Here is a 26,834-nt window from a genome sequence, read left to right as displayed (position 1 = left end):
CTTGAATTTCCCTTCCCATTCCCACAGTGGCCTTTCTGTCATAGACCTCCTCCATTGTCAGTGAGGCTGAACACAAATTGAAAGAACAGCGTCTCACATTTTGCTTAGGCAGCTTACCACCCAGTGGTATCACAAAAACTGGAGTAACTCAGCGGGTCAGGCAGCATCTCAGGAGAGAAGGAATGGGTGACGTTTCGGGTCTCGACCCGAAAGGTCACCCATTCCTTCTCTCCTGAGATGCTGCCTGACCCGCTGAGTTACTCCAGCTTTTTGTGATACCTTCTAACTTCAAGTAACCCCTGCATTCCCTCTCTCTCTCCATCCCTCCTCCCCAGTCACACCAGCTTTTCGTTCTCACCTAGCAAACAGCTAACAATGGCCTGTTTCCTTTATCGTTGTTACCTATTTTGAATATCTTTCATTCATTTGTTCTACATCTCTCTACATCATCGTCTGTATCTCTCGTTTCTCTTTTCCCTGGCTCTCAGTCTGAAGAACCCAAAACGCCACTCATTCCTTCTCTCCGGAGAAGAGATGCTGCCTGACCCGCTGAGTTACTCCAGCATTTTGTGTCTATCTCAGGTTGAAACCAGCATCTGCAGTTCCTTCCTATAAATGTTGTTGTTGCTGTTTCTGCTGCTGCAGCTGCTGCTGTTGAGTGGTTTTGCTGTACAGTGATTGCACTAGGGAGCAGCAGAGAGAGAGTGTGTGTGTGTGTTGAGAGAGAGAGAGAGAGACCGACCCATCCTCAGGCTCAGTCAAGCCCCAGTCGAGTCGAGGAGCAGAGGTACCAGGGCATGGCAGGTTCGGAGGAGAAGGGCTGCGAGCTGCCGCTGCAGGAATACCTGCAAGCGGCCGTGCAAGTGGCGCTAGACGCCGGCCAGGTGAGTGTGCAGGCAGGCAGGTGCCCCAGCAGCTCAATGCCGTGGGACAAGCCTCTTATCCAACTCATGATATGCGTGCATTAGTTTACATTCAGCGACACATCCACTTTCTGCTAGTTTGCAGCAGGGAGGGGAGAGGGGAGAGGGGAGGGGGAGTCTGTTTTCCTTGCATTTTGCAAACAGGAATGCTTGTATGTAAGCTGGCTGTAATCCAATGCTCTGGTCGGTTGCTAATAAAGAAGAAAAAACACCAACAAATTTGATTATAATGTTAAAAGGCAGCTTTGCATTAACTGGTTACTAGGCCGGAAAAAAAGGGGGGGGGGATGGGGAGTTTGCAAAAGCTACTGTCTGCTGCGTTATTGTGTCATATCGATCTTTGCAGTCACAGCCAAGTGGGGTGTTGTTGTTCCTTGCGAGACCCTTCCCTCCCAACCTACACCGTGCATATGCAGGGCATTCCGGCAGGGAGCTGCTTGCCTTTCAACGCTGGTTCCTCCTCCTACAGTCTGTCAGGGCGAGCCTTGCTTGCTTGCTTTGATCGCTTTCTGAATGTCATCAGGACCTTGAGACCACATACTGCAATGATGTGGGACGTGCAATAGAGTCTCCGCCTCGACAGAAATGAAATCACATCGGTGGTGGTTTAGAAACATAGAAAACAGGTGCAGGAGTAGGCCATTCGGCCCTTCGAGCCTGCACCGCCATTCAATATGATCATGGCTGATCATCCAGCTCAGTAACCTGTACCTGCCTTCTCTCCATACACCCTGATCCCTTTAGCCACAAGGGCCACATCTAACTCCCTCTTAAATATAGCCAATGAACTGGCCTCAACTACCTTCTGTGGCAGAGAATTCCACAGACTCACCACTCTCTGTGTGAAGAAATGTTTTCTCATCTTGGTCCTAAAAGACTTCCCCCTTATCCTTAAGCTGTGACCCCTGGTTCTGGACTTCCCCAACATCGGGAACAATCTTCCCGCTTCTAGCCTCTCCAACCCCTTAAGAATTTTATATGTTTCTATAAGATCCCCCCTCAGTCTTCTAAATTCCAGCGAGTATAAGCCTAGTCTATCCAGTCTTTCTTCATATGAAAGTCCTGCCATCCCAGGGATCAATCTGGTGAACCTTCTCTGTACTCCCTCTAAGGCAAGAACGTCTTTCATCCTACTATTCGTCAGAGTCCCAGGGTCACACAGCATGGAAACGGGCCCTTCGGCCCAACTTGCCCGTGCCCACCAAGATGTCCCATCTACACCAGTCCCACCTGCCTGCGTTTGGCCCATATATATCCCTCTAAACCTTTCCCATCCTAACAAGAGAACAGTATGAGTTGTAGAACATAGAACTACACAGTGTGCTGAGGAAGGAACTGCAGATTGCTGGTTTACACCAAAGATAGGCACAAAATGCTGGAATAACGCAGCGGGTCAGGCAGCATCTCCAGAGAAAAGGTGTAGGTGACATTTCGGGTCGAGATCCTTCTGAAGATTTTCTGAAGAAAGATCTCGACCCGAACGTCACCCATTCCTTTTCTCCAGGAATGTTGCCTGACCTGCTGAGTTAGTCCAGCATTTTGTCTCGATCTGCAGAACAACACAGCACAGGAACTTCGGCCCATAATGTTGGTGCCGATCGTGATGCCAACTTAAACTGATCTCATCTGCCTGCATATCCCACCATGCTCCATCTAAAAGCCTCTTCAACGCGACTATCGTACCTGCCTCCGCCACCACCCCTGGCAGTGTGTTCTAGGCTCCCACGGTCCACCACACTCTGTGCAAGAGAAATTGCACAATTGTGTTCAGCCAGGTAGATAGTTAGTGGTGGGAATTCATAAAGAAAAAACTTTTTTACAATTCCAAAACGATCACAGATGTGTGCATGTGTGTGTGTGCATGGAAGGGGAGGGGAGGGGGGGGGGGAAGACAAGGAGTGGCTGGGGTTTAGATGTTTTAAGATTTTACAGAGAAGATGTACATGCTTTCATGTTGAGGCAGTCAAAAAATTCCCAGTAAAATACAGCGAATAATGCAGGAGTGAGCCTGCACTCTTAGTGGTTTGAATGTGAGGCTGCATGCCCCACAGAGCAGTTGAGAAATAATACATGCCTATTTAAGGAGAGTCTAGATGCCTTATAAGAAAGAAATGTTAAAGACTAGAGGGCATAATTTTAAGGCGCAAAGTTTAAAGGCGATGTTCAGGGCAATTTCTCTTTGCGGAGGGTGGCGGGAGCCTGGAACGTACTGCTGGGGTGGCAGTGGAGGCTTTTGGATAAGGGCATGAATGTGCAGAGAATGGAGGGATATTGAGTACGACATGGAAATTGTAGGCCGAAGGGCCCGTTCCTGTGCTGTACTTCCTTGTTCGATGTTAATTACACGGTATGGTTGCCAGAGTTGGATAAATGGGTGCAGGGTACAAATTGTTTAACAACATATTATTTTTTCCTCTGTTCTTACGGTGACGACGTATAGAAAATCGGTGCAGGAGTAGGCCATTTGGCCCTTCGAGCCAGCACCGCCATTCAATATGATCATGGCTGACCATCCAAAATCAGTACCCCGTTCCTGCTTTTTCCCCATATTCCTTGATTCCATTAGCCCGAGGAGCTAAATCTAACTCTCTCTTGAAAACATCCAGTGAATTGGCCTCCACTGCCTTCTGTGGCAGAGAATTCCACAGATTCACAACTCTGGGTGAAAATGTTTTTCCTCATCTCAGTCCTACATGGCCTATCCCTTATTCCTAAACTGTGTCCAATGGTTCTGAACTCCCGCAACATGGGGAACAATTTACCCGCATCTTCTGGGTGTGCATGTCTCTGAAGATTGCTCCTGGGTCGAGCACATCACCCGCCTATTTACTTAGCAGATTCGGTATGTTGCCAAATGCTCTCCCCAACATCTACAGGTGGATAGGGAGCATAGTGACTGGTTACATCATGGTCTGGTTCAGTAATCCGAACACCCAGAAATGGCGAGGACTGGAGAACGTGGTAGACATTGCTTGGTCCATGTTGGATAGTGACCTCCCCACCATCGAAGGAATATATCGGAGGCATTGCCTCAAAAAGGCGGCCAATATAATCAAAGACCCACGTTCCCATAGCCACGCTCATAATTCGCTACTACTTGATGTTGAAGGCTGAGCTATATTTAAATGAATAGCTCTCTAAAGTGGGTTGTTATTGTCAAAGTGATCCAGGACTGAATGTAGTGCCAGAGAGATGGCGTACTCCGTTGACCTATGAGGTGGCGCGGCTGGAGAGTTGCTGTCTTACAGCGCCAGAGACTCAGGTTTGATCCTGACTGCGGGTGCTGCCTATACGGCGTTTGTACGTTCTCCCCGTGACTGCGTGGGTTTTCCACGGGTGCTCCGGTTTCCTCCCACGCTCCAAAGATGTACAGGTTTGTAGGTTAATTTAGCTGCAGTAAAAATTGTGAATTGTCCTTAGTGTGTCGGGCAGTGTTAGTGTGATCGCTGGTCAGCAAGGATTCGGTGCAGGAGATTTGGACAATCCGAAAGGTTGGGGATAATGTGGGCCATTACCAACATTTAAAAGCACTTTCTGTGGTGGATGTTCGAGTTGCTCGATGGCAGTCTTTGAGACATGTCACTTTATTTTTCTTGGGGACTGGACCGATGGAGGTTTCCTTGAAACAGATGGGGACGGTAGAGTGTGGAAGTGAGAGGTTGAAGATGTTTAGTTTAGTTTAGAGATAAACGATCCCCATACACTGCACTATCCTACACACTAGGGACAATTTAACTTTTTTTTTTAACTGAAGCCAAAATAACCTATAACCTTGCCCATCTTTGGAGTGTGGGAGGAAACCGGACCACCCGGAGGAAACCCAGCGGTTATGGGGAGAACGTACAAACTCCATACAGACAGCACCCGTAGTCAGGATCGAACCCGGGTCTCTGGCGCTGTGAGGCAGCAACTCTTCTGCTGTGCCACCGTGCCGCCCCAAATGTCGGCAAAGACTGGCTGGTTTATTGATGCACAATTTCAGAAACGGTGCAGGGACTCCATCCAGGTCTGTCACCTGACTTCTGCCCTTAAGGTGCATGGACCAAATGGGGGGAAGTTTATTTGCCTCTTCAGAACGGAAGTAAAAGGCACTGACATCATCATGTGGAGATGCATCAATAGACAATAGACAATAGGTGCAGGAGTAGGTCATTCGGCCCTTCGAGCCAGCACCGCCATTCAATGTGATCATGGCTGATCATTCTCAATCAGTACCCCGTTCCTGCCTTCTCCCCATACCCCCTGACTCTGTTATCCTTAAGAGCTCTATCTAGCTCTCTCTTGAATGCATTCAGAGAATTGGCCTCCACTGCCTTCTGAGGCAGAGAATTCCAGATTTACAACTCTCTGACTGAAAAAGTTTTTCCTCATCTCCGTTCTAAAGGGCCTACCCCTTATTCTTAAATTGTGGCTCCTGGTTCTGGACTCCCCCAACATTGGGAACATGTTTCCTGCCTCTAACGTGTCCAACCCCTTAATAATCTTATATGTTTCGATTAGATCCTCATCCTTCTAAATTCCAGTGTATACAAGCCTAGTCGCTCCAGTCTTTCAACATACGACAGTCCCGCCATTCCGAGAATTAACCTAGTAAACCTACGCTGCACGCCCTCAATAGCAAGCATCATTGTCAGAGATCGCCCCCTGACTTCAGATTTTAACCTGGCATTCAGGCCCTGCCACGGCTGCCTGACACCCACTTGATTAAATTGAGTCTCCAGCTTATTTTGAAATCCTCTCTTGGCATCCCTGATGGCCTTGTTGGGATGGGGTTGCAAGGTGGCGCGGAGGTAAAGTCGCTGCCTTACAGTGCCGGGGGCCCGGGTTTGATCATGACTACGGGTGCTGTCTGTACTGAGTTTGTCCACTCTCCCCGTGATCCTGTGGGTTTTCTCCGGGTGCTCCGGTTTCCTCCCACGTTCTAAAGACGTGCAGGTTTGTAGGTTAATTGGCTTCCGTAAATTGCCCTAAGTGTGTAGGATGTAAAAATTGGATAACATAAAACTAGTATACGGGTGATCAGCGTGGACTCGCTAGGCCGAAGGGCCTGTTTCCACGCTACATCTCCAGAAATGATTTTTTTTTAAACTTATTTGTGGAGATCATAACTGACCTTCTTGTACAGTGCAAGATCACCCTACTTGAAAGCCTCGTATGTGGACTTTAGCGTAGTTTGAATCACCCAGTTTATCCAAGGTTTCTGGTCAGGATAGATCACAATTTTCTTGAAAGGACACAAATAGCTGGAGTAACTCAGTGGGTCAGGCAGCATCTCCGGAGAACTTGGATAGGAACATTTACAGAGCTATGGGAGAGAGTTCTTCTTATCGTGTCCACACATGCGAGATAATGTGTTTCAGCCAAAACTGATATCATTGTTCTCTACGAGGTCCTCAGCTTTGCATTCGCGCTCCGATAGAGGACATCTCAAAAGGTGCTCCATAGTTTGTGGTTCAGTGCCACATATGCAGATGACGTCTTCAGTGTCTATGTAACCCCACTTCTTGAGAGTCGCTTTACGATGACCAGTACCAGCTCTGTCTGTTGAGGCACTTCCATTCAGCTTGATTTGGCACCATGAGGAAGTTCTTCTTTGGCACTTATGGACATGGATGTTGTTGATGGGAGATTGGCTAGTCTCTCTTCCCATAATGCATAGTGCAATTAGTTGTATCACTCCAGCAAAGAGCCAGGGCGGGGTTGATGACTTCCTTTATGAGTTTGCAGGCTCCAACTTGCACTTCCTTCTCAGTCCTTGCGCTGTTTATTTCCTTAGCAGACCACAAAGCGCTGGAGGAAAGTGAACTGAGGGCTTAACTTAAGCTCCCTCGAGTTCGGCTCCGGGAGGCGCCCCTGGTGCACAAAGGTGGCCGGGCGTGAAGAGGGACGTCAGTTTGCTGAACGATCCAGATGGAGGCAATGGCTGGAGGGCCTGGGGCTCTCCTAGATTGGGCGCTGCTCCATAAGACCGAGCTCGCAGACCGGACTTTGGAACTTTAGAAATGGCGCCAAATCTGGTGACTCGGGAATTTCACTGTGGTTTGCACGTGTTTTACAATGAAGCACCATTGAACTAAGCAGGTTAAGCATCTGAAGAGGGATTGGACAGGCGGCGTTTTGGGTCGGGACCCTCCTTCGCCTGTCCGTTCCTTCCACAAATGCTACCTGACCCGCTGAGTTCCTCCAGCACTTTTGTGTTTTGCTCCAAAGGTTCCAGCATCTGCAATTCCTTGTGTCTCCACTCTTTATTTCCTGATCCTTTCGAAGGAGCTATGGGGATGTTTGTTCCTTGCATTGTGAAGTTATCAGTTGGTGAAGTTAATAGTTCAGTAGTTTTAGTTGTCAGGCTATTTAAGCAAAGCAAGCGGGACCGAACAATCCCAGGCACCCCCATGTTCACGCCTGCAGTGTTATGGTGAAGGATAACAAGGAAATACTTTGATTAATTTTGATTAAGTACATTTTTCTTTGCCTGGCAAAATATAGAACAGTACAGCACAAGAACAAGTCAAGTCAATTCAAGTCAAGTCAATTTTATTTGTGTAGCACATTTAAAAACAACCCACGTTGACCAAAGTGCTGTACATCAGTTCAGGTACTAAGAACGAACAAACAATGGCACACAAACATAACAGCACATACATAAACAATTCACAGCGCCCCCTCAGAGGGCCTCAAACGCTAGGGAGTAGAAATAGGTTTTGAGCCTGGACTTAAAGGAGTCGATGGAGGGGGCAGGCCCATCAGCCCACAATATTTGTGCCGAACATGATGCCAACTCTTATCAGCCTACACACATAATGTGCTGCACAGTGGCGCAGCAGTAGAGCTGCTGCCTCACAGCGCCAGAGACTCGGATTTGATCCTGACAATGGGTGCTGTCTGTATGGAGTTTGTACGTTCTCCCTGTGACCAGGTGGGTTTTCTCCGGGTGCTCCGGTTTCCTTCCACATTCTAAATACAAACAGGTTAGTAGGTTAATTGGCTTGGGTAAGATTGTAAATGATCCCTAGTGTGTAGGATAATGCTAGTGTGATCGTTGGTCGGCCTGGAGTTAGTGGGCCATTTCCACGCTGGATTTCTAAAGTCTGATGTCATCCAGCCTATGCCACCCAGACCTGTGACTGGGTGCTCCAGTTTCCTCCTACTTTCCAAAGACGAGCAAGTTTGTAGGTTAATTGGCTTCTGTAAATTGTCGCTGGTGTATAGGATAGTGCTAAAGATGGAACTAGTGTACGAGTGATTGCTGGTGCGGACCCGGTGGGCCGAAGGGCCTGTTCCCACGCTGTATCTCTAAAACTAAAACTAAAAATGTACCTGCCCATGAGGAGGCGGTGGTGAGCTACTTTGTTGAACAGCAGCAGACCTTGCGGTATAGAGATACCCGCCATGCTGCGAGGTAGAGAGTCCAGGACTTTGAACCGGCGACAATGAAAGTGGAGTAAAGAACTTTCACGTTGAGGAATTGTGGCTTGGAGGGGGGCAGCTTCCAGGTGATGGTCTGCCCATATTTTTGCTGCCCTTGACCTTCTACACGATGCAACACGGTGGCATGGACGAGTTGGATCGAAGGGCCTGTTTCTGTACTCCACGGATCTATGACTGTGGAATAGGGTCATAAATTGGGCAGCACGGTGACCCAGCGGTAGAGTTGCTGCCTCACAGCACCAGAGACCTGGGTTCGATCCTGACTGCGGCTGCTGTCCATACGAAGTTAGTAGGTTCTTCCCGTGACCTGCGTGGATTTTCTCTGGGGTCTTCGGTTTCCTCCCACACTCCAAAGACGTACAGGTTTGTAGGATAATTGGCTTGGTATAATTGTAAATTGATCCTAGTGTGTAGGATAGTGTTAATGTATGGGGATCACTGGTCAGCACGGATTCAGTGGGCTGAAGGGCCTGTTCCAGCGCTGTATCTCTAAACTAAACTATGTAGTGGAGGTTGTGGGATTAGAAGGGTTTCTGTCAAAGGAATCTTGTTGAGTTGCTGCGGTGTATCCTGCAAACTATACAAACTACTACTGCTCTGCGTCGGTGGGGGAGTGAATGAATGGCTGTGAATCATAAGATGATAAGACATGGGTACACGTGACAATAAACTGAACTAAATAATGAGCAGCATAAGATTTGCTGCTATTTTTACATTAGATTATGCCCTGTCATCTTCACCAGCCCTTTCAGACAATCTGCATTTCACAGTTGTTCCCTTCTTGCGTTATTCTTTGTGGTTTTGGCTTGAAATAATTGGCATGTTTCCAATAAGAAACTATTCCTTTTTGACTTAAATGTCAGGCTTTGAAGCCAGTGAAGAATTGTCTTCTTCTTGGAAGAACTCTCTATGGGAATATTTTGGTCCTTGTGAGGATCCCTTCCTTATTGCTGGCTGCCATGCAGCACAGAAACATGCCAACCGAGATGTCCCATCTCCGCTCGTCCCACCTGCCTGTCCTTGGCCCTTATCTAAACCATTAGAGTGGTGCAGCGGTGGAGTTGTTGCCTGGGTTCGATCCTGACTACAGGTGCTGTCTGTACGGAATTTGTACGGTGTCCCTGAGGGTTCTCTCCGGGTGCTCCGGTTTCCTCCCACACTCCAAAGATGTACAGGTTTGCAGGTTAATTGGCTTCGGTAAAATTGTCCCTCGTGTGCAGGAGTGTGTTAGCGTACTGGCCGGTGAGGACCCGGTGGGCCGAAGGAACTGTTTTCCATGCTGTATCTCCAAAGTAAATTCTTTCCTATCCATGTACCTGTCCGATTGTAACTTACAAAAGGAATTTTTAATAATTATTTGAAGCTAAAAATCGGAGAAGCGGGGAAATGGGATTAACCGGAATGTTCTACAAAGATCAGGCACAACAACAAAGGCTATATGACCTCTTTTCTACACAGTCGATTGTCAATTGTGTGTAGCAAATGGGATGGGTGTAAAATGGTGAATAAAATGGGATGAATGTAAAATGGATGCTTGATGGTCAACAAGGACTCAATGGGCCAAAGGGCCTGTGTCCATGATGTACGACCCACGATGCTATCACATGTGATTCGACGATTCTGGGTGCATTTCCAAAGTGGAAAGGAGGAAAGTAAATGCGACAATTTTCCTTGAAAGTAGCGTTATAGTAAATAGAGTGGTCAAAAAAGTTTTTGTCAGAATGGCCTTCATCTGTCAGAATATTGAGTAAAGAAGTTGGGAGATGTTGTAGTTATATAAGTTGTTGGTGAGGTCACGTTTAGAGTATTGTGTGCAGTTTTGGGCACCATGTTATGGGAAAGATGTTGTCAAGCTGGAAAGGGTGCAGAGAAGATTTGCAAGGATGTTGCCAGGACTTGGGGGCCTGAGATATAGGGAGAGGTTGAACAGGCTAGGACTTTATTCCTTGGCGTGCAGGAGAATTAGGGGGTGATCTTATTGAGGTGTACAAAATCGTGAGAGGAGTAGAACGTGTAAACGTACAATCTCTTGACCAGATTTAAGGGGGAAAATTTAATACGAATCTGAGGGGTATTTTCTTTATACAAAGGGTGGTGGGTATATGGAACGAGCTGCCGGAGGAGGTTGTTGAGGCAGGTGCTATCACAACGTTTAAGAAACATTTAGACAGGCACATGGAGAGGACAGGTTTAGAGGTTTATATGGGTCAAGCAGGGGTAGGTGGGACTGGTGTAGATGGGACATGTTGGTCGGCGTGGGCAAGTTGGGCTGATGGGCCTGTTTCCACGCTGTACGATTCTGCAGTTGTCGCAGAGTGAAGAGTCGGTGGGACATTCATGCATCCTCTCTCTTTGTTCTAAGATAATCAGGGAAGCATTAAAGATTGAAAAACGAGTGCAAACAAAGTCCTCAGCAGCAGACCTCGTCACAGAAACAGATCAGCTCGTTGAAAAGCTCATCATCTCTACTCTACACACCAAGTTTCCTTCACACAGGTGAGTGACTGTTGGATTGGATTTGTAAGCTCAACATATCTTCTCCTTTTCCACCATTTCCCACTCGACATGAAGGTTATCGGTGGAGAATGATTGGGCACAAAGTGCTGGAGTAACTCAGCGATTCAGGCAGCATCTCTGAAGAACACGGTTTGGTGACGTTTTTGGTCGGGACCAGAGTGTGAAGAACATCACTTATCCGTGTTCTCCAGAGACGCCGCCTGACCCGCTGAGTTATTCTAGCACTATGTGTCTTTCTTTCTAAACCAGCGACCAGTCCCTTTTCTCCTCAAGAATAATCGGACGTGGATCAACAAGGAACACATTGGTCACACTATGGCTGTACAGTGGTTATGGTTAGCCCTGGCAGAGTGCACAGCCTGCTTCCACGCTGTATCATTAATGGCGGCACGGTGGCCTTGCAGCGCCAGAGACCCGAGTTCGATCCTAACTATGGGTGCTATCGGTATGGAGTTCATTCGTACGTTCTCCCCGTGACCTCGTGGTTTTCTCCGGGTGCACCAGGTTCCTCCCACATCCCAAAGATGCAGGTTAATTGGTCCCTGTAAATTGTCAGTAGTGTGAAGGATAGAACTTATATCATATATATACAGCGCGGAAACAGGCCTTTTCGGCCCACCAAGTCCGCGCCGCCCAGCGATCCCCGCACATTAACACTATCCTACACACACTAGGGACAATTTTTACATCTACCCAGTCAATTAACCTACATACCTGTACGTCTTTGGAGTGTGGGAGGAAACCGAAGATCTCGGAGAAAACCCACGCAGGTCACGGGGAGAACGTACAAACTCCTTACAGTGCAGCACCCGTAGTCAGGATCGAACCTGAGTCTCCGGCGCTGCATTCGCTGTAAAGCAGCAACTCTACCGCTGCGCTACAGTGCCGCCCTTGTGTACAGGTGTTTGCTGGTGGGCGTGGACTCAGTGGGCCGAAGAGACAGTATCTGTTAACTAGAATTGTTGAGGTAACTGGACTTTATTCATCACCAGCAAATATGCAAGTGGGACCAAGTGGAAGAATCTCCTTGAAAATCAAATAATGTGAGGTTTAAAAAAAACTTAGGTTAAAAAACAACGACAGGTGATCAAATACAATTTCACTGGTTACAATGGGTTTCTTTGCCTCAATATTTGGGGTGGGAAACGAGCACATTTATAATGAGTGCACAGCTGGTAGAGCTGCTGCCACACAGGGTCAAAGACTAACTTTAATTGCACGTTGCTTCTTGTTGCAGGTTCATTGCAGAAGAATCGGTGGCAGCTGGTGACAAATGCATTCTGACGGACGATCCCACCTGGATAATAGACCCCATCGATGGGACGTGCAACTTTGTGCATGGGTAAAAGTCATGCCCCCAGTAGTTTATTTTCAATCCGTTCTCCTCCAAGAAACAGTGGTGCAGCTGGTAGAGCTGCTGCTTCACGGCGCCAGAGACCCGGGTTGGATCCTGACCTCGGGTGCTGCCCATGTGGAGTTTGCACGTTCTCTCTGCAGCCACCTGGGTTTCCTCCGGGTGCTCCGGTTTCCTCCCACATCCCCAAAGACACGCTGGTTTGTAGGTTACTGGGCCTCTGTAAATTGTCGCATGTGTGCAGGGAGTGGATGAGAAAGTGGGTTAACATTGAACTAGTGTGAACTGTGCTGCCTCAGTACTAATAGTGACGTTGCCAGAGATGGGGCAGTATGATCATGGGGAAAGAATGGCCGGGTGGGGCTTTAGTTTAGTTTAGAGATACAGCGTAGAAACGGGCCCTTCGGCCCACCGATTCCACACTGACCAGCGATCACCCCGTCCGTACACGAGCACTATCTTAAGCACTGGGGACAATTTTACAATTTGCCGAAGCCAATTACCCAACAAACCTTTGAAGTGTGGGAGGAAACCAGAGCACACGGAGAAAACCCACGTGGCCACAGAGAGAACGTACAAACTCCACACAGACGGCGCCCGTGGTCAGGATCAAACCTGCGTGTCTTGTGCTGTAAGGCAGCAACTCTACCACTGCGCCCCCCTGCTGCCCGTGCTTTAATTGGCACGGATAATGTGGGCCGAAGGGCCTGTTCCTGTGCTGCACTGTTCTCTATCGTCTCTGCTAGCTCCAACATGATGTTGTTCTGTGGTTTGGAAGCCATGTGCCCTGACATTAGAGGAGCACACTGATGGGGCCTTAGCCACATATTAGAGGCTCTGGTGAAGGTTGGCCTGAACTCTGTTTCTTTTAAAGAGGGAGTGGGGGATTTCATCATTTATGTTGGTATTACTCAATCATGCACAGGTCTGAAGCAAGCTTGTTGTGCAAACGGCCAGGCAACGGGTTTTACTCCCAAATGTCACAGCTGCTCTTTGATTCTCTCTCACTGAGGTTGGCAGTTGCTTGTTTGAATCCTGGCAACACAGTCTGAGGAGAGAAGTCCCTCTGGTTTAGTTTAGTTTATTGGCACATGTACTGAGGTGCAGTGAAAAGCTTTTTTGTTGGGCGCTAACCAGTCAGGAGAAAGACTATACATGATTACAATCAAGCCGTCCACAGTGTACAGATACGGGATAAAGGGAATAACGTTTAGTGCAAGGTAAGGTCTGACAATAGACAATAGACAATAGGTGCAGGAGTAGGCCATTCGGCCCTTCGAGCCAGCACCGCCATTCAATGTGATCATGGCTGATCATTCTCAATCAGTACCCCGTTCCTGCTTTCTCCCCATACCCCCTGACTCTGCTATCCTTAAGAGCTCTATCTAGCTCTCTCTTGAATGTATTCAGAGAATTGGCCTCCACTGCCCTCTGAGGCAGAGAATTCCACAGATTCACAACTCTCTGACTAAAAAAGTTTTTCCTCATCTCTGTTCTAAATGGCTTACCCCTTATTCTTAAACTGTGGCCCCTGGTTCTGGACTCCCCCAACATTGGGAACATGTTTCCTGCCTCTAACATGTCCAACCCCTTAATAATCTTATACGTTTCGATAAGATCCCCTCTCATCCTTCTAAATTCTGATTAAGTCTGATTCTCTCTCACTGAGGTTGGCAGTTGCTTGTTTGAATCCTGGCAACACAGTCTGAGGAGAGAAGTCTGATTAAAGATAGTCTGAGGTTTTTTTTTAAAGAGGTAGATAGGTGCTCACGACGGCTCTCTAGTTGTTGGTAGGGTGGTTCAGGTGCCTGATATCAGCTGGGAAGAAACTGCCCCTGAATCTGGAGGTGAGCGTTTTCACACGTGTGTACCTCTTGCCTCATGGGAGAAGAGGGTGAGCCTGGTCCTTGATTGTGCTGGTGGCCATAACGAGGCAGCGTGTAGTGTAGATGGAGTCATTGGAGCGGAGGTTGGTTTGCGTGATGGTCTGGGCTGCGTTCACCATTCTCTGCAACGTCTCTCGGTCTTGGATGGAGTTGTTACCAAACCACGCTGTAATGCATCCCGATGAACTACTCTAGCCTAACTACTTTGGCAAATTGTAATTAAAAGGAACAGCAGATGCTGTTTTTTTTTTAACCAAAGATAGACACAAAGTGCTGGAGTAATTCATTGGGTCAAGCAGCACCTCTGGAGAAAATGGACAGGTGACATTTTGGGTAGGGACCCTTCTTCAGACTGATTGTGTGGTGGGGGGGTGGGGTGAAACTGGAAGCAAGAAAAGACCACGACAAATCAGGGCTTCAACGGATGACCTCGGGCAGGGAGGTATCACAAAATGCTGGAGTAACTCAGCGGGACAGGCAGCATCTCTGGAGAGAAGGAATGGGTGACGTTTCGGGTCGAGACCCTACTTCAGAAGGGAGGTTCCCGAATGGACTGATTGTTGATTAGAGACAGTGTGGTTGATGACCAGAGGGATACATTGTTGTGAACTGTGAAACTGGTTAGCTGACTTTTAGTGCAGGAAAGGGAGGGCAGGAGAGTGTTTGTAGAATTAGAGAATCCAATATTCATACCGTCGGGTTGGAAGCTGCCCAAGCAGAATATGAGGTGCTGTTCCTCCAGTTTGCGTGTGGCCTCACTCACTCTGACAATGGAGAAGGCCCAGGACAGGAGGGTTAGTATGGAAATGGGAAAGGCAGTTAAAGTGGTGAGCAGCCGGGAGATCCAGTACTTTGGGAAATCTTTGTTTGCCTTCTTTTAACTTTGCACATCTCTCTTTTTTTTCCTTTAACTTCTTTCCACCCACACCTTTTCTCTCTTTATTTTCCCAGCTCCCACAATGTTGACCAGCTCTTCCCACGCACAAATAGAAATTGATCTGTGCGTTTTGAGCCCCACCACGTACAACATTCTTGAAGAAATAGGGGGTGGAATAAGGATTTTAGGATTTAAAGAAATCAAGGGATAAGGGATTAGTGCAGGAAAGTGACTCTGAGGTATAAGATCGGCCATGATCCCATTGAATGGTACAGCAGGCTGAAGCGGGTCGAATAGCCCACTCTTGTGTCCATTTCTTACGTTCAAGTGTAAATTCTACAAGGCTGCCATTTATTAGGAGTTAGGAAAGGGGACGTACAATGAGATTGGGTGTCCTAGTGCATCAGTCACTGAAAGGAAGCATGCAGGTACAGCAGGCAGTGAAGAAAGCCAATGGAATGTTGGCCTTCATAACAAGAGGAGTTGAGTATAGGAGCAAAGAGGTCCTTCTGCAGTTGTACAGGGCCCTAGTGAGACCGCACCTGGAGTACTGTGTGCAGTTTTGGTCTCCAAATTTGAGGAAGGATATTCTTGCTATTGAGGGCGTGCAGCGTAGGTTCACTAGGTTAATTCCCAGAATGGCGGGACTGTCATATGTTGAAAGACTGGAGCGACTAGGCTTGTATACACTGGAATTTAGAAGGATGAGGGGGGATCTTATCGAAACGTATAAGATTATTAAGGGGTTGGACACGTTAGAGGCAGGAAACATGTTCCCAATGTTGGGGGAGTCCAGAACAAGGGGCCACAGTTTAAGAATAAGGGGTAGGCCATTTAGAACGGAGATGAGGAAAAACGTTTTCAGTCAGAGAGTTGTAAATCTGTGGAATTCTCTGCCTCAGAAGACAGTGGAGGCCAATTCTCTGAATGCATCCAAGAGAGAGCTAGATAGAGCTCTTAAGGATAGCGGAGTCAGGGGGTATGGGGAGAAGGCAGGACCGGGGTACTGATTGAGAATGATCAGCCATGATCACATTGAATGGCGGTGCTGGCTCGAAGGGCCGAATGGCCTACTCCTGCACCTATTGTCTCTTGTCTATTGGCACCCATGAAATTCTGAACTGAGAATTTCACACTGTAAATTCTGAGGTGGAAACATGAACCCATTTCCAGTCAGCCTTGGAAACTGAAACATTCAAAACCAAAGTTCACAAGTTCTAGCAGCAGAATTTGGCCATTTGGCCCATCAAGCCACTCTGCCATTCAATCATGGCTGATCTATCTTTTCCCCCTCAAACCCATTCTCCTGCCTTCTCCCCATAAACCCTGACACCCGTTGTAATCAAGAATCTGTCAATATCCGCTTTAAAAATATCCGTAGACTTGGCCTCCACAGCCGTCTGTGGCAATGAATTCCACAGATTCACCACCCTCTGACTCAAGAAATTCCTCCTCATCTCCTTTCTAAAGGTACGTCCTTTTATTCTGAGGCTGTGGCCTCTGGTCCTAGACTCTCCCACAAGTGGAAACATCCACCGCTCTATTCAGGCCTTTCACTATTCAGTAAGTTTCAATGAGGTTCCCCCTCAATGTCTGAAGTAATGTGGAGAAATGCTCGAGGAGATTTGAAGAAACTGGCTGGAAGTTTAGGTTAGGGATGCAACATGGAAATAGGCCCTTCTGCCCACCCAGTCCAAGTTGACCAACGATCAACTCTTTACACTAGCACTATCCTACACATCAGGGACAATTTACAATTTTACCGAGGCCAATTAACCTACAAACCTGTATGTCCTTTGGAGTGTGGGAAGAAACCGGAGCACCCGGAGAAAACTGACGCGGTCCAGAGATGCTGAGTTAATCCAGCACTTTTGTGTCTTTTGTTTTGTAAGCCAGCACATTCAGTTCCTTGTGTCCCTCTGGTTTCTAACTGCACTGTAAGCAGTTATGATGGAATTTTGACACTTGTCTCTCTCTCTTTCAGAGCCCCAGTGGTGGCAGTGTCGATTGGACTGGCTGTCAACAAAGAGGTAACAAATAACACGGGGATCTCTAAAATTTACAATTTTACCAAACCAGTTAGCCTACAAAACTGCATGTCTTTGGAGTGTGCGAGGAAACCGGAGCACACGGAGAAAACCCACGCATGTCGCGGGGAGAATGTACAAACTACGTGCTGATAGCACCCGTAGTCAGGTCTCTGGCGCTGTAAGGCAGCAACGCTACCACTGCGCCACCGTGCCACACCTATCCTGAAGAGTTAACCGTTTCCTGGGTTCCATTGCCCGTGCCCAGATTTCTCTTGTTCCGGTCCACTGAATTAACCTACCGGCACGGTGGCGCAGCGGTAGAGTTGCTGCCTTACAGCGAATGCAGCGCCGGAGACTCAAATTTGATCCTGACTACGGGCACCGTCTGTACGGAGTTTGTACGTTCTCCCCGTGACCTGCGTGGGCTTTCTCTGAGATCTTCGGTTTCCTCCCACACTCCAAAGACGTACAGGTTTATAGGTTAATTGGCTGGGCAAATGTAAAAATTGTCCCTAGTGGGTGTAGGATAGTGTTAGTGTGCGGGGATCGCTGGGCGGCGCGGACCCGGTGGGCCGAAGGGCCTGTTTCTGCGATGTATCTCTAAATCTAAATCTAAACCGAAGTTGGTGAGGCTGGGGGAGTGGTCAAGGAACCATTGGTTGTCCTGCAAGCTATTAATTGCCACCTTTTCCATCGTGCCCAAGATCAGCTAATAAACAGATTTGAGTTCACTTTATTGTCACGTGTACCCAGCTTTGAACATTCTTGCCTCTTGAGCTGGGGAGTGGTGTCAGAGTGGGGGTAGAACCCAAGACCCTGGAGCTGTGAGGCAGCTGCTGTCACCACTGGGCCACGGGGCTACACACACTGAGGCTTCAGGAGCTGGTGTTGGTGTGAGATTGTGATTTATTCAAGGCTGTTGTAGAGTTGGAGCTTTCAGCCCTTTATGGCTCAGAGGCTGGTGGGTGTATGGAACGTGCTGCCGGAGGAGATAGTTGAGGCCAGGACCAAAACAGCATTTAAAAGACCCTTATACGGTTACTAAAATTGGAAAGGTTTAGAGGGATTTTGGCCAAACCACAGACAAATGGGAGTAGCTTAGATGGGGCATCTTGGTGGGCATGGGGGAGTTGGGCTGAAGGGCTTGTTTCTGTCCTACACGTCCCTAGAGCTGAGAAAATGGCCGACAAAAAATCCCTGGTGCAACACTGAAAGCTCAGGTTTCTTTGCCACACGTATGAACTGCGGGCATTACTCTGACAATGTCCACCACGTGGCGAAAGTGGACCACTTCTGTGTGTGAGACACGGCTTCGGTCCACCTAGTCCATGCCGACCAGCGACCTCCGTTACACTTTTAAGACGGAGATTGACAAAGTGTCAGGGCTTGTGGGGAGAAGGCAGGAGAATGGGGTTAAGAGGGAAAGATCGATCAGGCATGATTGAATAGCGGAGTAGACTTGAAGGGCCGAATGACCTAATTCTGCTCCTATAACTCATGGACAACCCGGTGAAATCATGCAGCAGACCTCACCAAGGCAGTACACAAGAGACGCCGTGTTTTCTGGTGCCGACAAAGTTACAGACCCAGAAAGTTGCGAATCGGTGGAATTCTCTGCCACAGAAGGCAGTGGAGGCCAATTCACTGGATGTTTTCAAGAAAGAGTTAGATTTAGCTCTTGGGGCTATAGGAATCAAGGGATATGGGGGGAAAAGCAGGAACAGGGTACTGATTTTAGATGATCAGCCATGATCATCTCAAAGGGCCGAATGGCCTACTCCTGCACCTATTGTCTATATTCCATGCAATCACTTTTCGATGGAATTGGTTTACATTGCTCTGCAAAATAGGCCAATTTATTTTGTCAATGAAATCAAAGTAAAAGAAATTTCAGATCAGGGCACAATTCTGTTGAAGTCCAGTTTCTCTCCCATCTTCCCTGGGCTTAGTTGTATTCTGTATTTTGTTCACCTTGTGTCTGTTTTTTTGTTCATTTTCCTTCATTGTACATCGGCAGCTTGAGCTGGGCATAATCTATAACTGCGTTGAAGAGAAGCTGTACACGGGCAGAAGAGGTCACGGAGCATTCTGTAATGGACAGAAACTGCAAGCATCCAAACAACAAGGTCCGTTAACTATTAAAGTCTCTTAAACGCCACTACTATCGTATCTGCCTCCCCCACCACCCCCTAGCAGTGCGTTCCAGGCTTTCATCACATTCTGCGTTTAAAAAAAAAAAATTAGATTAGTAATGTGCCTGATTTCCTTCTCCCCCTCCCCCCAGGGAATGGCTGTCTTAACAGGGTGCTCCGGTTTCCTCCCACATCCCAAAGATGTGCGGGTTTGCAGGTTAATTGGGCCTCTGTAAATTGCCTCTCATGTCGTGTCGTAGGATGGGAAAGTGGGATAACATAGAACTAGTGCACGGGGTGATCACTGGTCGGCAAGGACTCAGGGGTGGGGGGGCCACAGGGCCTGTTTGCACGCTATATCTCCAAGACTAATAGTGTGCAATTGGATGATTCCATGATTGTGGTGTGGTGAGACCCCGGAGCACATTGCAGCCAATCCTGCTGATGATTGGGGCTGGTGTTGATGCACTGAATGTTGTTTTATGTTCCAGATATATCGAAAGCTCTGATTTTAACCGAACTTGGGTCAATTCGAGAACCTAGGGCAGTCAGGATGCTGTTCAACAATATGGAGAGGCTGATCTCAGTACAGGCACATGGGTAAGGAGAACTAAACTCTGCTAATCCAATGTCATTATTAAAATATCAAAGGCTGAATATTCGTGTTGACTAAATATATGGTTATTTACGGTTGATGCTGATGTTAATTTTTAATGAGCACATACCATCACGCAAACCAACCTTCCTTCTGTTTGAAGAAGGATCTCGACCTGAAACATCACCTATTCCTTCGCTCCAGAGATGCTGCCGGTCCCGCTGAGTTACTCCAGCCTTTTGTGTCTGCCTTCCTTCCATTGACTCCATCTACACCTCACGCTGCCTCGGCAAGGCCACCAGCATAATCAAGGACCTGTCTCACCCCGGTCACTCCCTCTTCTCCCCTCTCCCATCAGACAAGAGGTACAGAGGTTTGAAAAAGCACACCTCCAAATTCAGGGACAGTTTCTTCCCAGCTGTTATCAGGCAACTGAACTGTCCTACCACCAACTGGAGAGCAGTCCTGACCTCCCATCTACCTCATTGGAGACCTATATGCTATCTTTAATCTGTCTTTATTGGACTTTATCTTACCACAAAATGTTGTACCCTTTATCCTACAACTGTACACTGTGGACAACGTGATTGTAATCACGTATAGTCTTTTCACTGACTGGATAGCGCTCAACAAAAAGCTTTTCAGTGTACCTCGATTCACGTGACAATAATGAATGAAGCAAAGCTAAGCTAATTTCCTGTCCTCAATCACTCCTTGAGGATGTAATGATGGCTTCTCCTTGAATCACTGTGCTGGTGGCTTGGGAGTTCCAGGGACTTGAATTCTATAAGTTTAAGTAATCTGCCTACTGCCCCCTTGCCTGCTCTCTCTTTCCTTTGCACCCCCCCCCCCTCCCTGGTGTACACCATTTCTGCCACCACCCCACCCCTTTTCCCCCTGCCCCTCTGGTTTTACATTTCATTCCTCTCGTTATCTGACCCCCTTTTGTCTCCGTTTCATCTCTAGCCTTCGTCCACCCATCTGCCGATCAGACCCTCCCCTCATCTGTATCCACCTATTTGGTTTAAAAAGGGGTCTCAACCTGACAGGTCACATACTCATGTTCATCAGAGATGCTGTCTGACCCGCTGAGCTAATCCATGTCGAAGGAGCCTTTCAGCCCATCAAGTCTACTCCACCATTCAAACATGGCTGATCTGTCTTTCCCTCTCAATTCCATTCTCCTGCCTTCTCCCCATAAACCTTAACACCAAGAATCTGTCCTTCTCCGCCTTAAAAAATACCCATTGACTTGGCCACCACAGCCTTCTGTGACAATGAATTCCACAGATTCACCACCCTCTGACTAAAGAAATTCCTCCTCATCTCCTTTCTAAAGGTGCGTCCTTTTATTCTGAGGCTGTGGCCTCTGATCCTAGACTCTCCCACTAGTGGAAACATCCTCTCCACATCCACTCTGTCCAGGACTTTCACTATTTGGTAAGTTTCGATGCGGTCCCCGCTCATGCTTCTAAACTCCAGCGAGTACCGGCCCAGTGCCGCGAAACGCTCGTCATACGAGTCACTCCAGCACTTTGTGACCTTTTGTGTATTAACCAGCATCTGCAGTGCTTTGTTTCTCCACTCAACACTTGCCTGGCTTTGTTCTGCCTCCCACCTCTCTTCCAGCTTTCCTCTCCCTCCCACCCCAACACTCCCCCGGCTACTCTGCCATTCAACCACGGCTGATCTACCTTTCCCTCTCAATCCCATTCCCCTGTCTTCTCCCCATAACCCCTGACACCCGTGCTAATCAACCCCACACATTCCGAAGATGTGCACGTTTTGCAGGTTAATTGCCGTCTGTAAAAATTGTAAATTGTCCCTAGTGTGTGCAGGGTAGTGCTCGTTAACCAGGTGCTCGCTGGTCGAGCCGAAGGGTCTGTTTCCACGCTTAATCTGCAAACTGAACTAAGTGCACCTTGTATATGCCACATGGTGCAGTGTGGAAGCACCATGGGGTGGTGGGTGGGATGTCGTGGAGGTGGTCGGCTCCATCCCGGACGGACGTTGAGTGATTTGGCTCCGTTGCTTCCTCCAGGATCAGGATCATAGGAAGCGCTGCCCTCGACCTGTGCCACGTTGCCACGGGAGACGTGGAGGCCTTCTACCAGTTTGGCCTGCACTGCTGGGATATGGCAGCTGCCGCGGTGATAGTCAGGGAGGCCGGCGGCATCCTGATCGACACAGCAGGTAGGAACCGTTGGCAACTAAATACTCCCATTTTAAAGAACACCCCCCCGTCCCCCCTCCCCCTCTCGCTTTCCTATGCCACCTCCCAGTTCATGAGTTCTAGGAGCAGAATTAGGCCATTCGGCCCATCAAGTCTACTTCGCCATTCAATCATGGCTGACATGTCTTTCCTTCTCAACCCCATTCTCCTCCCAATAACTCCTGAAGCCCTTACTAATCAAGAATCTGTCCATCTCCGCCTTGAAAATGTCTATTGATGGCCTCCACAGCCGCATGTGGCAATGAATTCCACAGATTCACCACCCTCTGATGAAAGAAACTCCTCGTCAACTCCTTTCTAAAGGTGCGTCCTTTTATTCTGAAGCTGTGGCCTCCGGTCCTAGATCCTCCCACTAGTGGAAACATCCTCTCCACAACCACTCTATCTAGGCTTTTTTCTTCCACTATTCCACCCATCCTTCCCCCAAATCCCCTCCCCACACCTCTCCCCTTCCACCTGTATCACTCAGTTGGCTTTGCAATTCACTCCTCTTCTCTCCTTACCTGACACCCTTTTATCTTCTATTTATCTCTGGCCTTTGTCCACCCATCTGCCAATCAACCCTCTCCCACCTTCACCTGCATCCGTCTATCACATGTGTAGGAAGGAACTGCAGATGCTGGTTTACACTGAAGTTAGACACAAAATGCTGGAGTAACTCAGGGTCAGGCAGCATCTTTGGAGAAAGGAATGGGTGACGTTTCGGATTGGAACCCAGAGAAAGTTTCTGACCCGGAATGTCACCTACGTTCTCCACAGGTGCTGCCTGACCCAGGTGCTGAGTTACTCCAGTATTTTGTGTCCATCTGCCAGATTTTGTCACCCAATTCTTTTTTTCTTCTGCTTTTCAACCCCTTTTATGATCCGTCTGGGGTCCCGACCCGAAACGTTACCTATTCATGTTCTCCAGAGATGCTGCCTGACCCGCTGAGTTACTCCAGCACTCTGTGACTATCTTTGGTACAAACCAGCATCTGCAGTTTGTTTTTGATTACACAAGGACCTGCAGGTGCTGGGCGCAGGCCGCTTGGAGGCCGACCTTCCCTCAGCTGTGTGTCTCTCCTGCTTCCAGGTGGACCTCTGGACCTCATGTCCCGTCGGGTGGTGGCCGCCGGCACTTCCCAGTTGGCACAACGGATTGCCCGGGAACTGGAGCCGGTGGCTTACGAGCGGGATGACGTCATGGAAGAAGCCATCGACTCCCGATCCAAATAAAGACGATGGCGTCGGTAGTGAAACCACCGTCCGACTAACACGCTGGTGCCGGGTGAAAACTGTTGACCGTTTAATGGGTCGGCCGCTGTCAATGAAGCCTGCGGACTCCGGCGACCTCTGTAATAAGGGTTGTACTAGTTTAATTGGCCATTACATGGGGGAAGAAGTTCATCCTTGCTTGGTGGCACGAGTCGGCTGGAAGCCCCACACTCCTACATATTTAGCTCCGTCAAACTTCAACCAAACTAACTTGCACGTTTTTAGCACCAGAGACTGGCGATTAATTTCTTCTCACGGAACGAGTAATTTTAACCTGGTAGGGGTGGATGAGGTGAGGGGGGGGGGGGGGGGGGGGTAGGGAGCGGGGAGGTCGAGAGACCAGGGGGTTGGGCAGTTTGTCGGTGAACATTAAATTGAACAGGGCGTAAAATTGGTGATTTGCCCGAGCTGCCGAGTTCCAGCCAACGCCGGGACATTTATGCTGAAGATGTCCTTGATGGAGACCATCAGACAGAGAAAACTTACACATGTGCTGCAATTACCTAGAGAGCTGAATATTCTTTAAATATTTGATATATTTTCATATTTTCGTACAACCTGGGCGACCACTTGGCCCATCAGGTCTATGCTGCTTCCCATCAGACCTGTTCGCCCACTTTGGACAATAGAGTTACAGCTTGGAAACGGGCCCTTCGGCCCACTGAGTCCGCGCCGAACAACGATCACCCCGTACACTATCACTATCCTACACACTAGGGACAATTTACAGAAGCCAATTAACCTACAAACCTGTACGTCTTTGGAGTGTGGGAGGAAACCGGAGCCCCCAGAAAAAAACCCATGTAGATCACGGGGAGAACGTACAAACTCCATACAGACAGCACCCTTAGTCAGGATCGAACCCAGGTCTCTGGCGCTGTAAGGCGGCGGCTTTACCGCTGCGCCACCGTGCTGCCCCTCATATCCCTGCTATATGCCGCGTGTGTCCTTGCTACCTATTTCCTCACATCCATCAATTCCCCCCTGAATCGCCTACCTGCCGTTGGCATTAGAGCAATTTACACCAGCCACAACCCAATGGACTGCAAGTGAGAGGAAACTGGAGCACACGAGGAAACCGAGTGTGCAAACTCCACCTGGGCAGTAGGACCAAGCTGGAATTATGGGGCTGCGTCTCCAATTGTAGACCAGACCAGACCAGATCACATTTCAGGCAGAAACAGAATTAACATTTCAGGTCAAAAGTTCTTCATTGGACTCTGCTCTCTCTCTGTAGATGTGGCCTGACTGACTCGGGTCTACTATCCCTTTTCTGTGTAGAAGCAAGGAACCGCAGGTGCTGGTTTACCCAAAAGGACACAAAGTGCTGGAGTAGCTCGGCGGGTTCAACAGCATCTTGGGAGAATGCGGACAGGTGACGTTTCGAGTCGGGACCCTTCTTCAGACTGATTGTAGTTAGGGGTGGGCTGTGAAAGCTGGAAGAGAAGTGGGGGCGGGACAAAGTTTGATGAGCGATAGGTGGATGCAGCTGGGGGGGATGGAAAAAGTGGAGGATATGTGGCCGCTTGAAGCATGGTCCCAACCCGCAACGTCATCTATCCATGTTGAGCCCATAGAAGGGTTCTGAGCTGAAACGCCATCTATCCATGTTGAGCCCAAAGAAGGGTTCTGAGCTGAAACGTCACCTCTCCATGTTTTCCAGAGATGTTGCCTGTCCAATGAGTTACTCTCAGCACTTTTTGTCCTTTCCACCTATTTCCGTTTTGGATTTGCAGAATGTTTGCTCATCACTTTCGAGGTCCATTTTTCAGATGAGCATCGCAACTTTAAACCATTGGCAAATGGTGGGTTGCACCCTGTGGAGTGCTTTCACTGGTGCTGTTTGCTGTTAGCCATCCCTTTGCTCGTGAAGACAGGTCACGTCATGCTCAAATAACAGTAGAGGGAGTGCAAAACAACCATTGTCCAACCCATGGACAATAACAATAACAGTGGTGTCTTGTTATCCTGGGTCTTCGGATTGGGAACATCTCTTGTGTGGTGGCTTTGGCCAAAGCACACACTCAAAGGAGGTAAAAGAGGCCGGCACAGTGGCGCAGGGTTAGAGTTGCTGCCTCAGAGCGCCAGAGACCCGGGTTCGACCCTGACCTTGGGTGTCAGTGCGGAGTTTGCACGTTCTCCTTGTGACCGCGTGAGTTTCCTCTGGGTGCTCCGGTTTCCTCCCACACTCCATAGAAACAGAAAATAGGTGCAGGTTTAGGCCATTCGGCCCTTCGAGCCAGCACCGCCATTCAATATGATCATGGCTGATCATCCTAAATCACTACCTTCTTTCCTGCTTTCTCCCCATACCCCTTGATTCCGTTAACCCTAAGAGCTAAATCTAACTCTCTCTTGAAAACATCCAGTGAATTGGCCTCCACGGCCGTCTGTGACAGAGAATTCCACAGATTCACAACTCTCTGGGTGAAAAAGTTTTTCCTCATCTCAGTCCTAAATGGCCTACCCCTTATTCTTAAACTGTGACCCCTGATTTTGGACGTGTGGGTTTGTAGGTTAATTGGCATCTGCAAGTTGCCCTCTCGTGTGTAAGGAGTGGATTGAGAAAGTGGGATAACACGGAACTAGTGTGAATGGGTGATGGATGGTCTGCTGTGGACCAAAGGGCCTGTTTGCATTGTGCATCACTAAACTAAACTAAAGAGACGGAAAGGGAAGGAATTCGCAAACCTGGGTATTCTGCAAACGTATTGCCAAGGGTATAGTCATTGTATGTGGTAATGCTGATGAGGCCAAAAACCAAGGAAGGCAGTGAAGAAAGATGAGAGGTAGCGAGTTTACTGCAAGGTAATGAAGATGGAGCTGGATCTGAACTACCCCCCTGATTTGTTATTGACTGGTCGATTCCCACTAGAAGATAAATTTCCAGCCTATTGCAAATTGCCTCCCCCCCCCCACCTTCACGAACATAATTTGAAGCCAAACCATTTTTGCACCTGATTTTCATTATGTTCACCGTAGGAGTTTTTTTGCCGCAAGATCAACCACGCAAACAAGGATTTCCAGACTACTTTGAAAATAAATCCTCGTTTTTAAAAGAAACATCTTGTGTCAGGGTTTTACCGAGTTTACTGAAAATGTGACCATCAATTGAAATAAAATCTAATTTGATTGTTCATTAATAAACAGATTTATGTTTTTGTAAAAAACATAGAGTTCAAATCTCTCCCTCTTTTGGACACCGTTCTTCTCAGTGCTACATTGAGATTCAAGATGGAAAAGAAAGAAGTTGAGAAGGTAGAAAATATCCCTTTGCCCAAAAAGTAACCTCGAGTCATTGAGTCACACAACGTGGAAACAGGCCCCCCGGCCCAACTTGCCCGCGCTGTCCGACATGTCCAATCTACACTAGTCCCACCTGATTGCATTTGACTCATATCCCTCTATCACTGTCCGCTCCATGTACCTGTCTAAATGTTTCTTAAACGTTGTGACAGTACCTGCCTCAACTACCTCCTCCGGCAACTCGTTCCATACACCTACCACTTTTTGCATGGAAAAGATCTGGTTCCTATTAAATCTCTGCCCCCTCACCTTAAACCTATGTCCTCTGGTTTTTCGATTCCACTATTTTCTATCAAACA

The 26,834-nt window shown here is 48.2% G+C and overlaps 1 protein-coding gene across 1 annotated transcript; it reads left to right on the top strand.

Annotated features, from left to right (window-relative positions):
• The first annotated feature begins 713 nt into the window (after positions 1-713).
• On the top strand, positions 714-23,518 carry impa2 (inositol monophosphatase 2). The gene is made up of 8 exons (XM_078398687.1): positions 714-884; positions 10,714-10,847; positions 12,106-12,210; positions 16,970-17,015; positions 19,033-19,141; positions 19,639-19,747; positions 21,784-21,935; positions 23,048-23,518. Exons 1-8 carry the CDS (start codon positions 798-800, stop codon positions 23,188-23,190), a joined length of 885 nt encoding a protein of 294 aa, XP_078254813.1. The 5' UTR covers positions 714-797; the 3' UTR covers positions 23,191-23,518.
• Positions 23,519-26,834: the final 3,316 nt, after the last annotated feature.

Source organism: Rhinoraja longicauda, chromosome 4, assembly GCF_053455715.1.
Source record: "Rhinoraja longicauda isolate Sanriku21f chromosome 4, sRhiLon1.1, whole genome shotgun sequence".
Classification (NCBI taxonomy): domain Eukaryota; kingdom Metazoa; phylum Chordata; class Chondrichthyes; order Rajiformes; family Arhynchobatidae; genus Rhinoraja; species Rhinoraja longicauda.
This window is presented reverse-complemented; position numbering and strand designations above follow the sequence as displayed.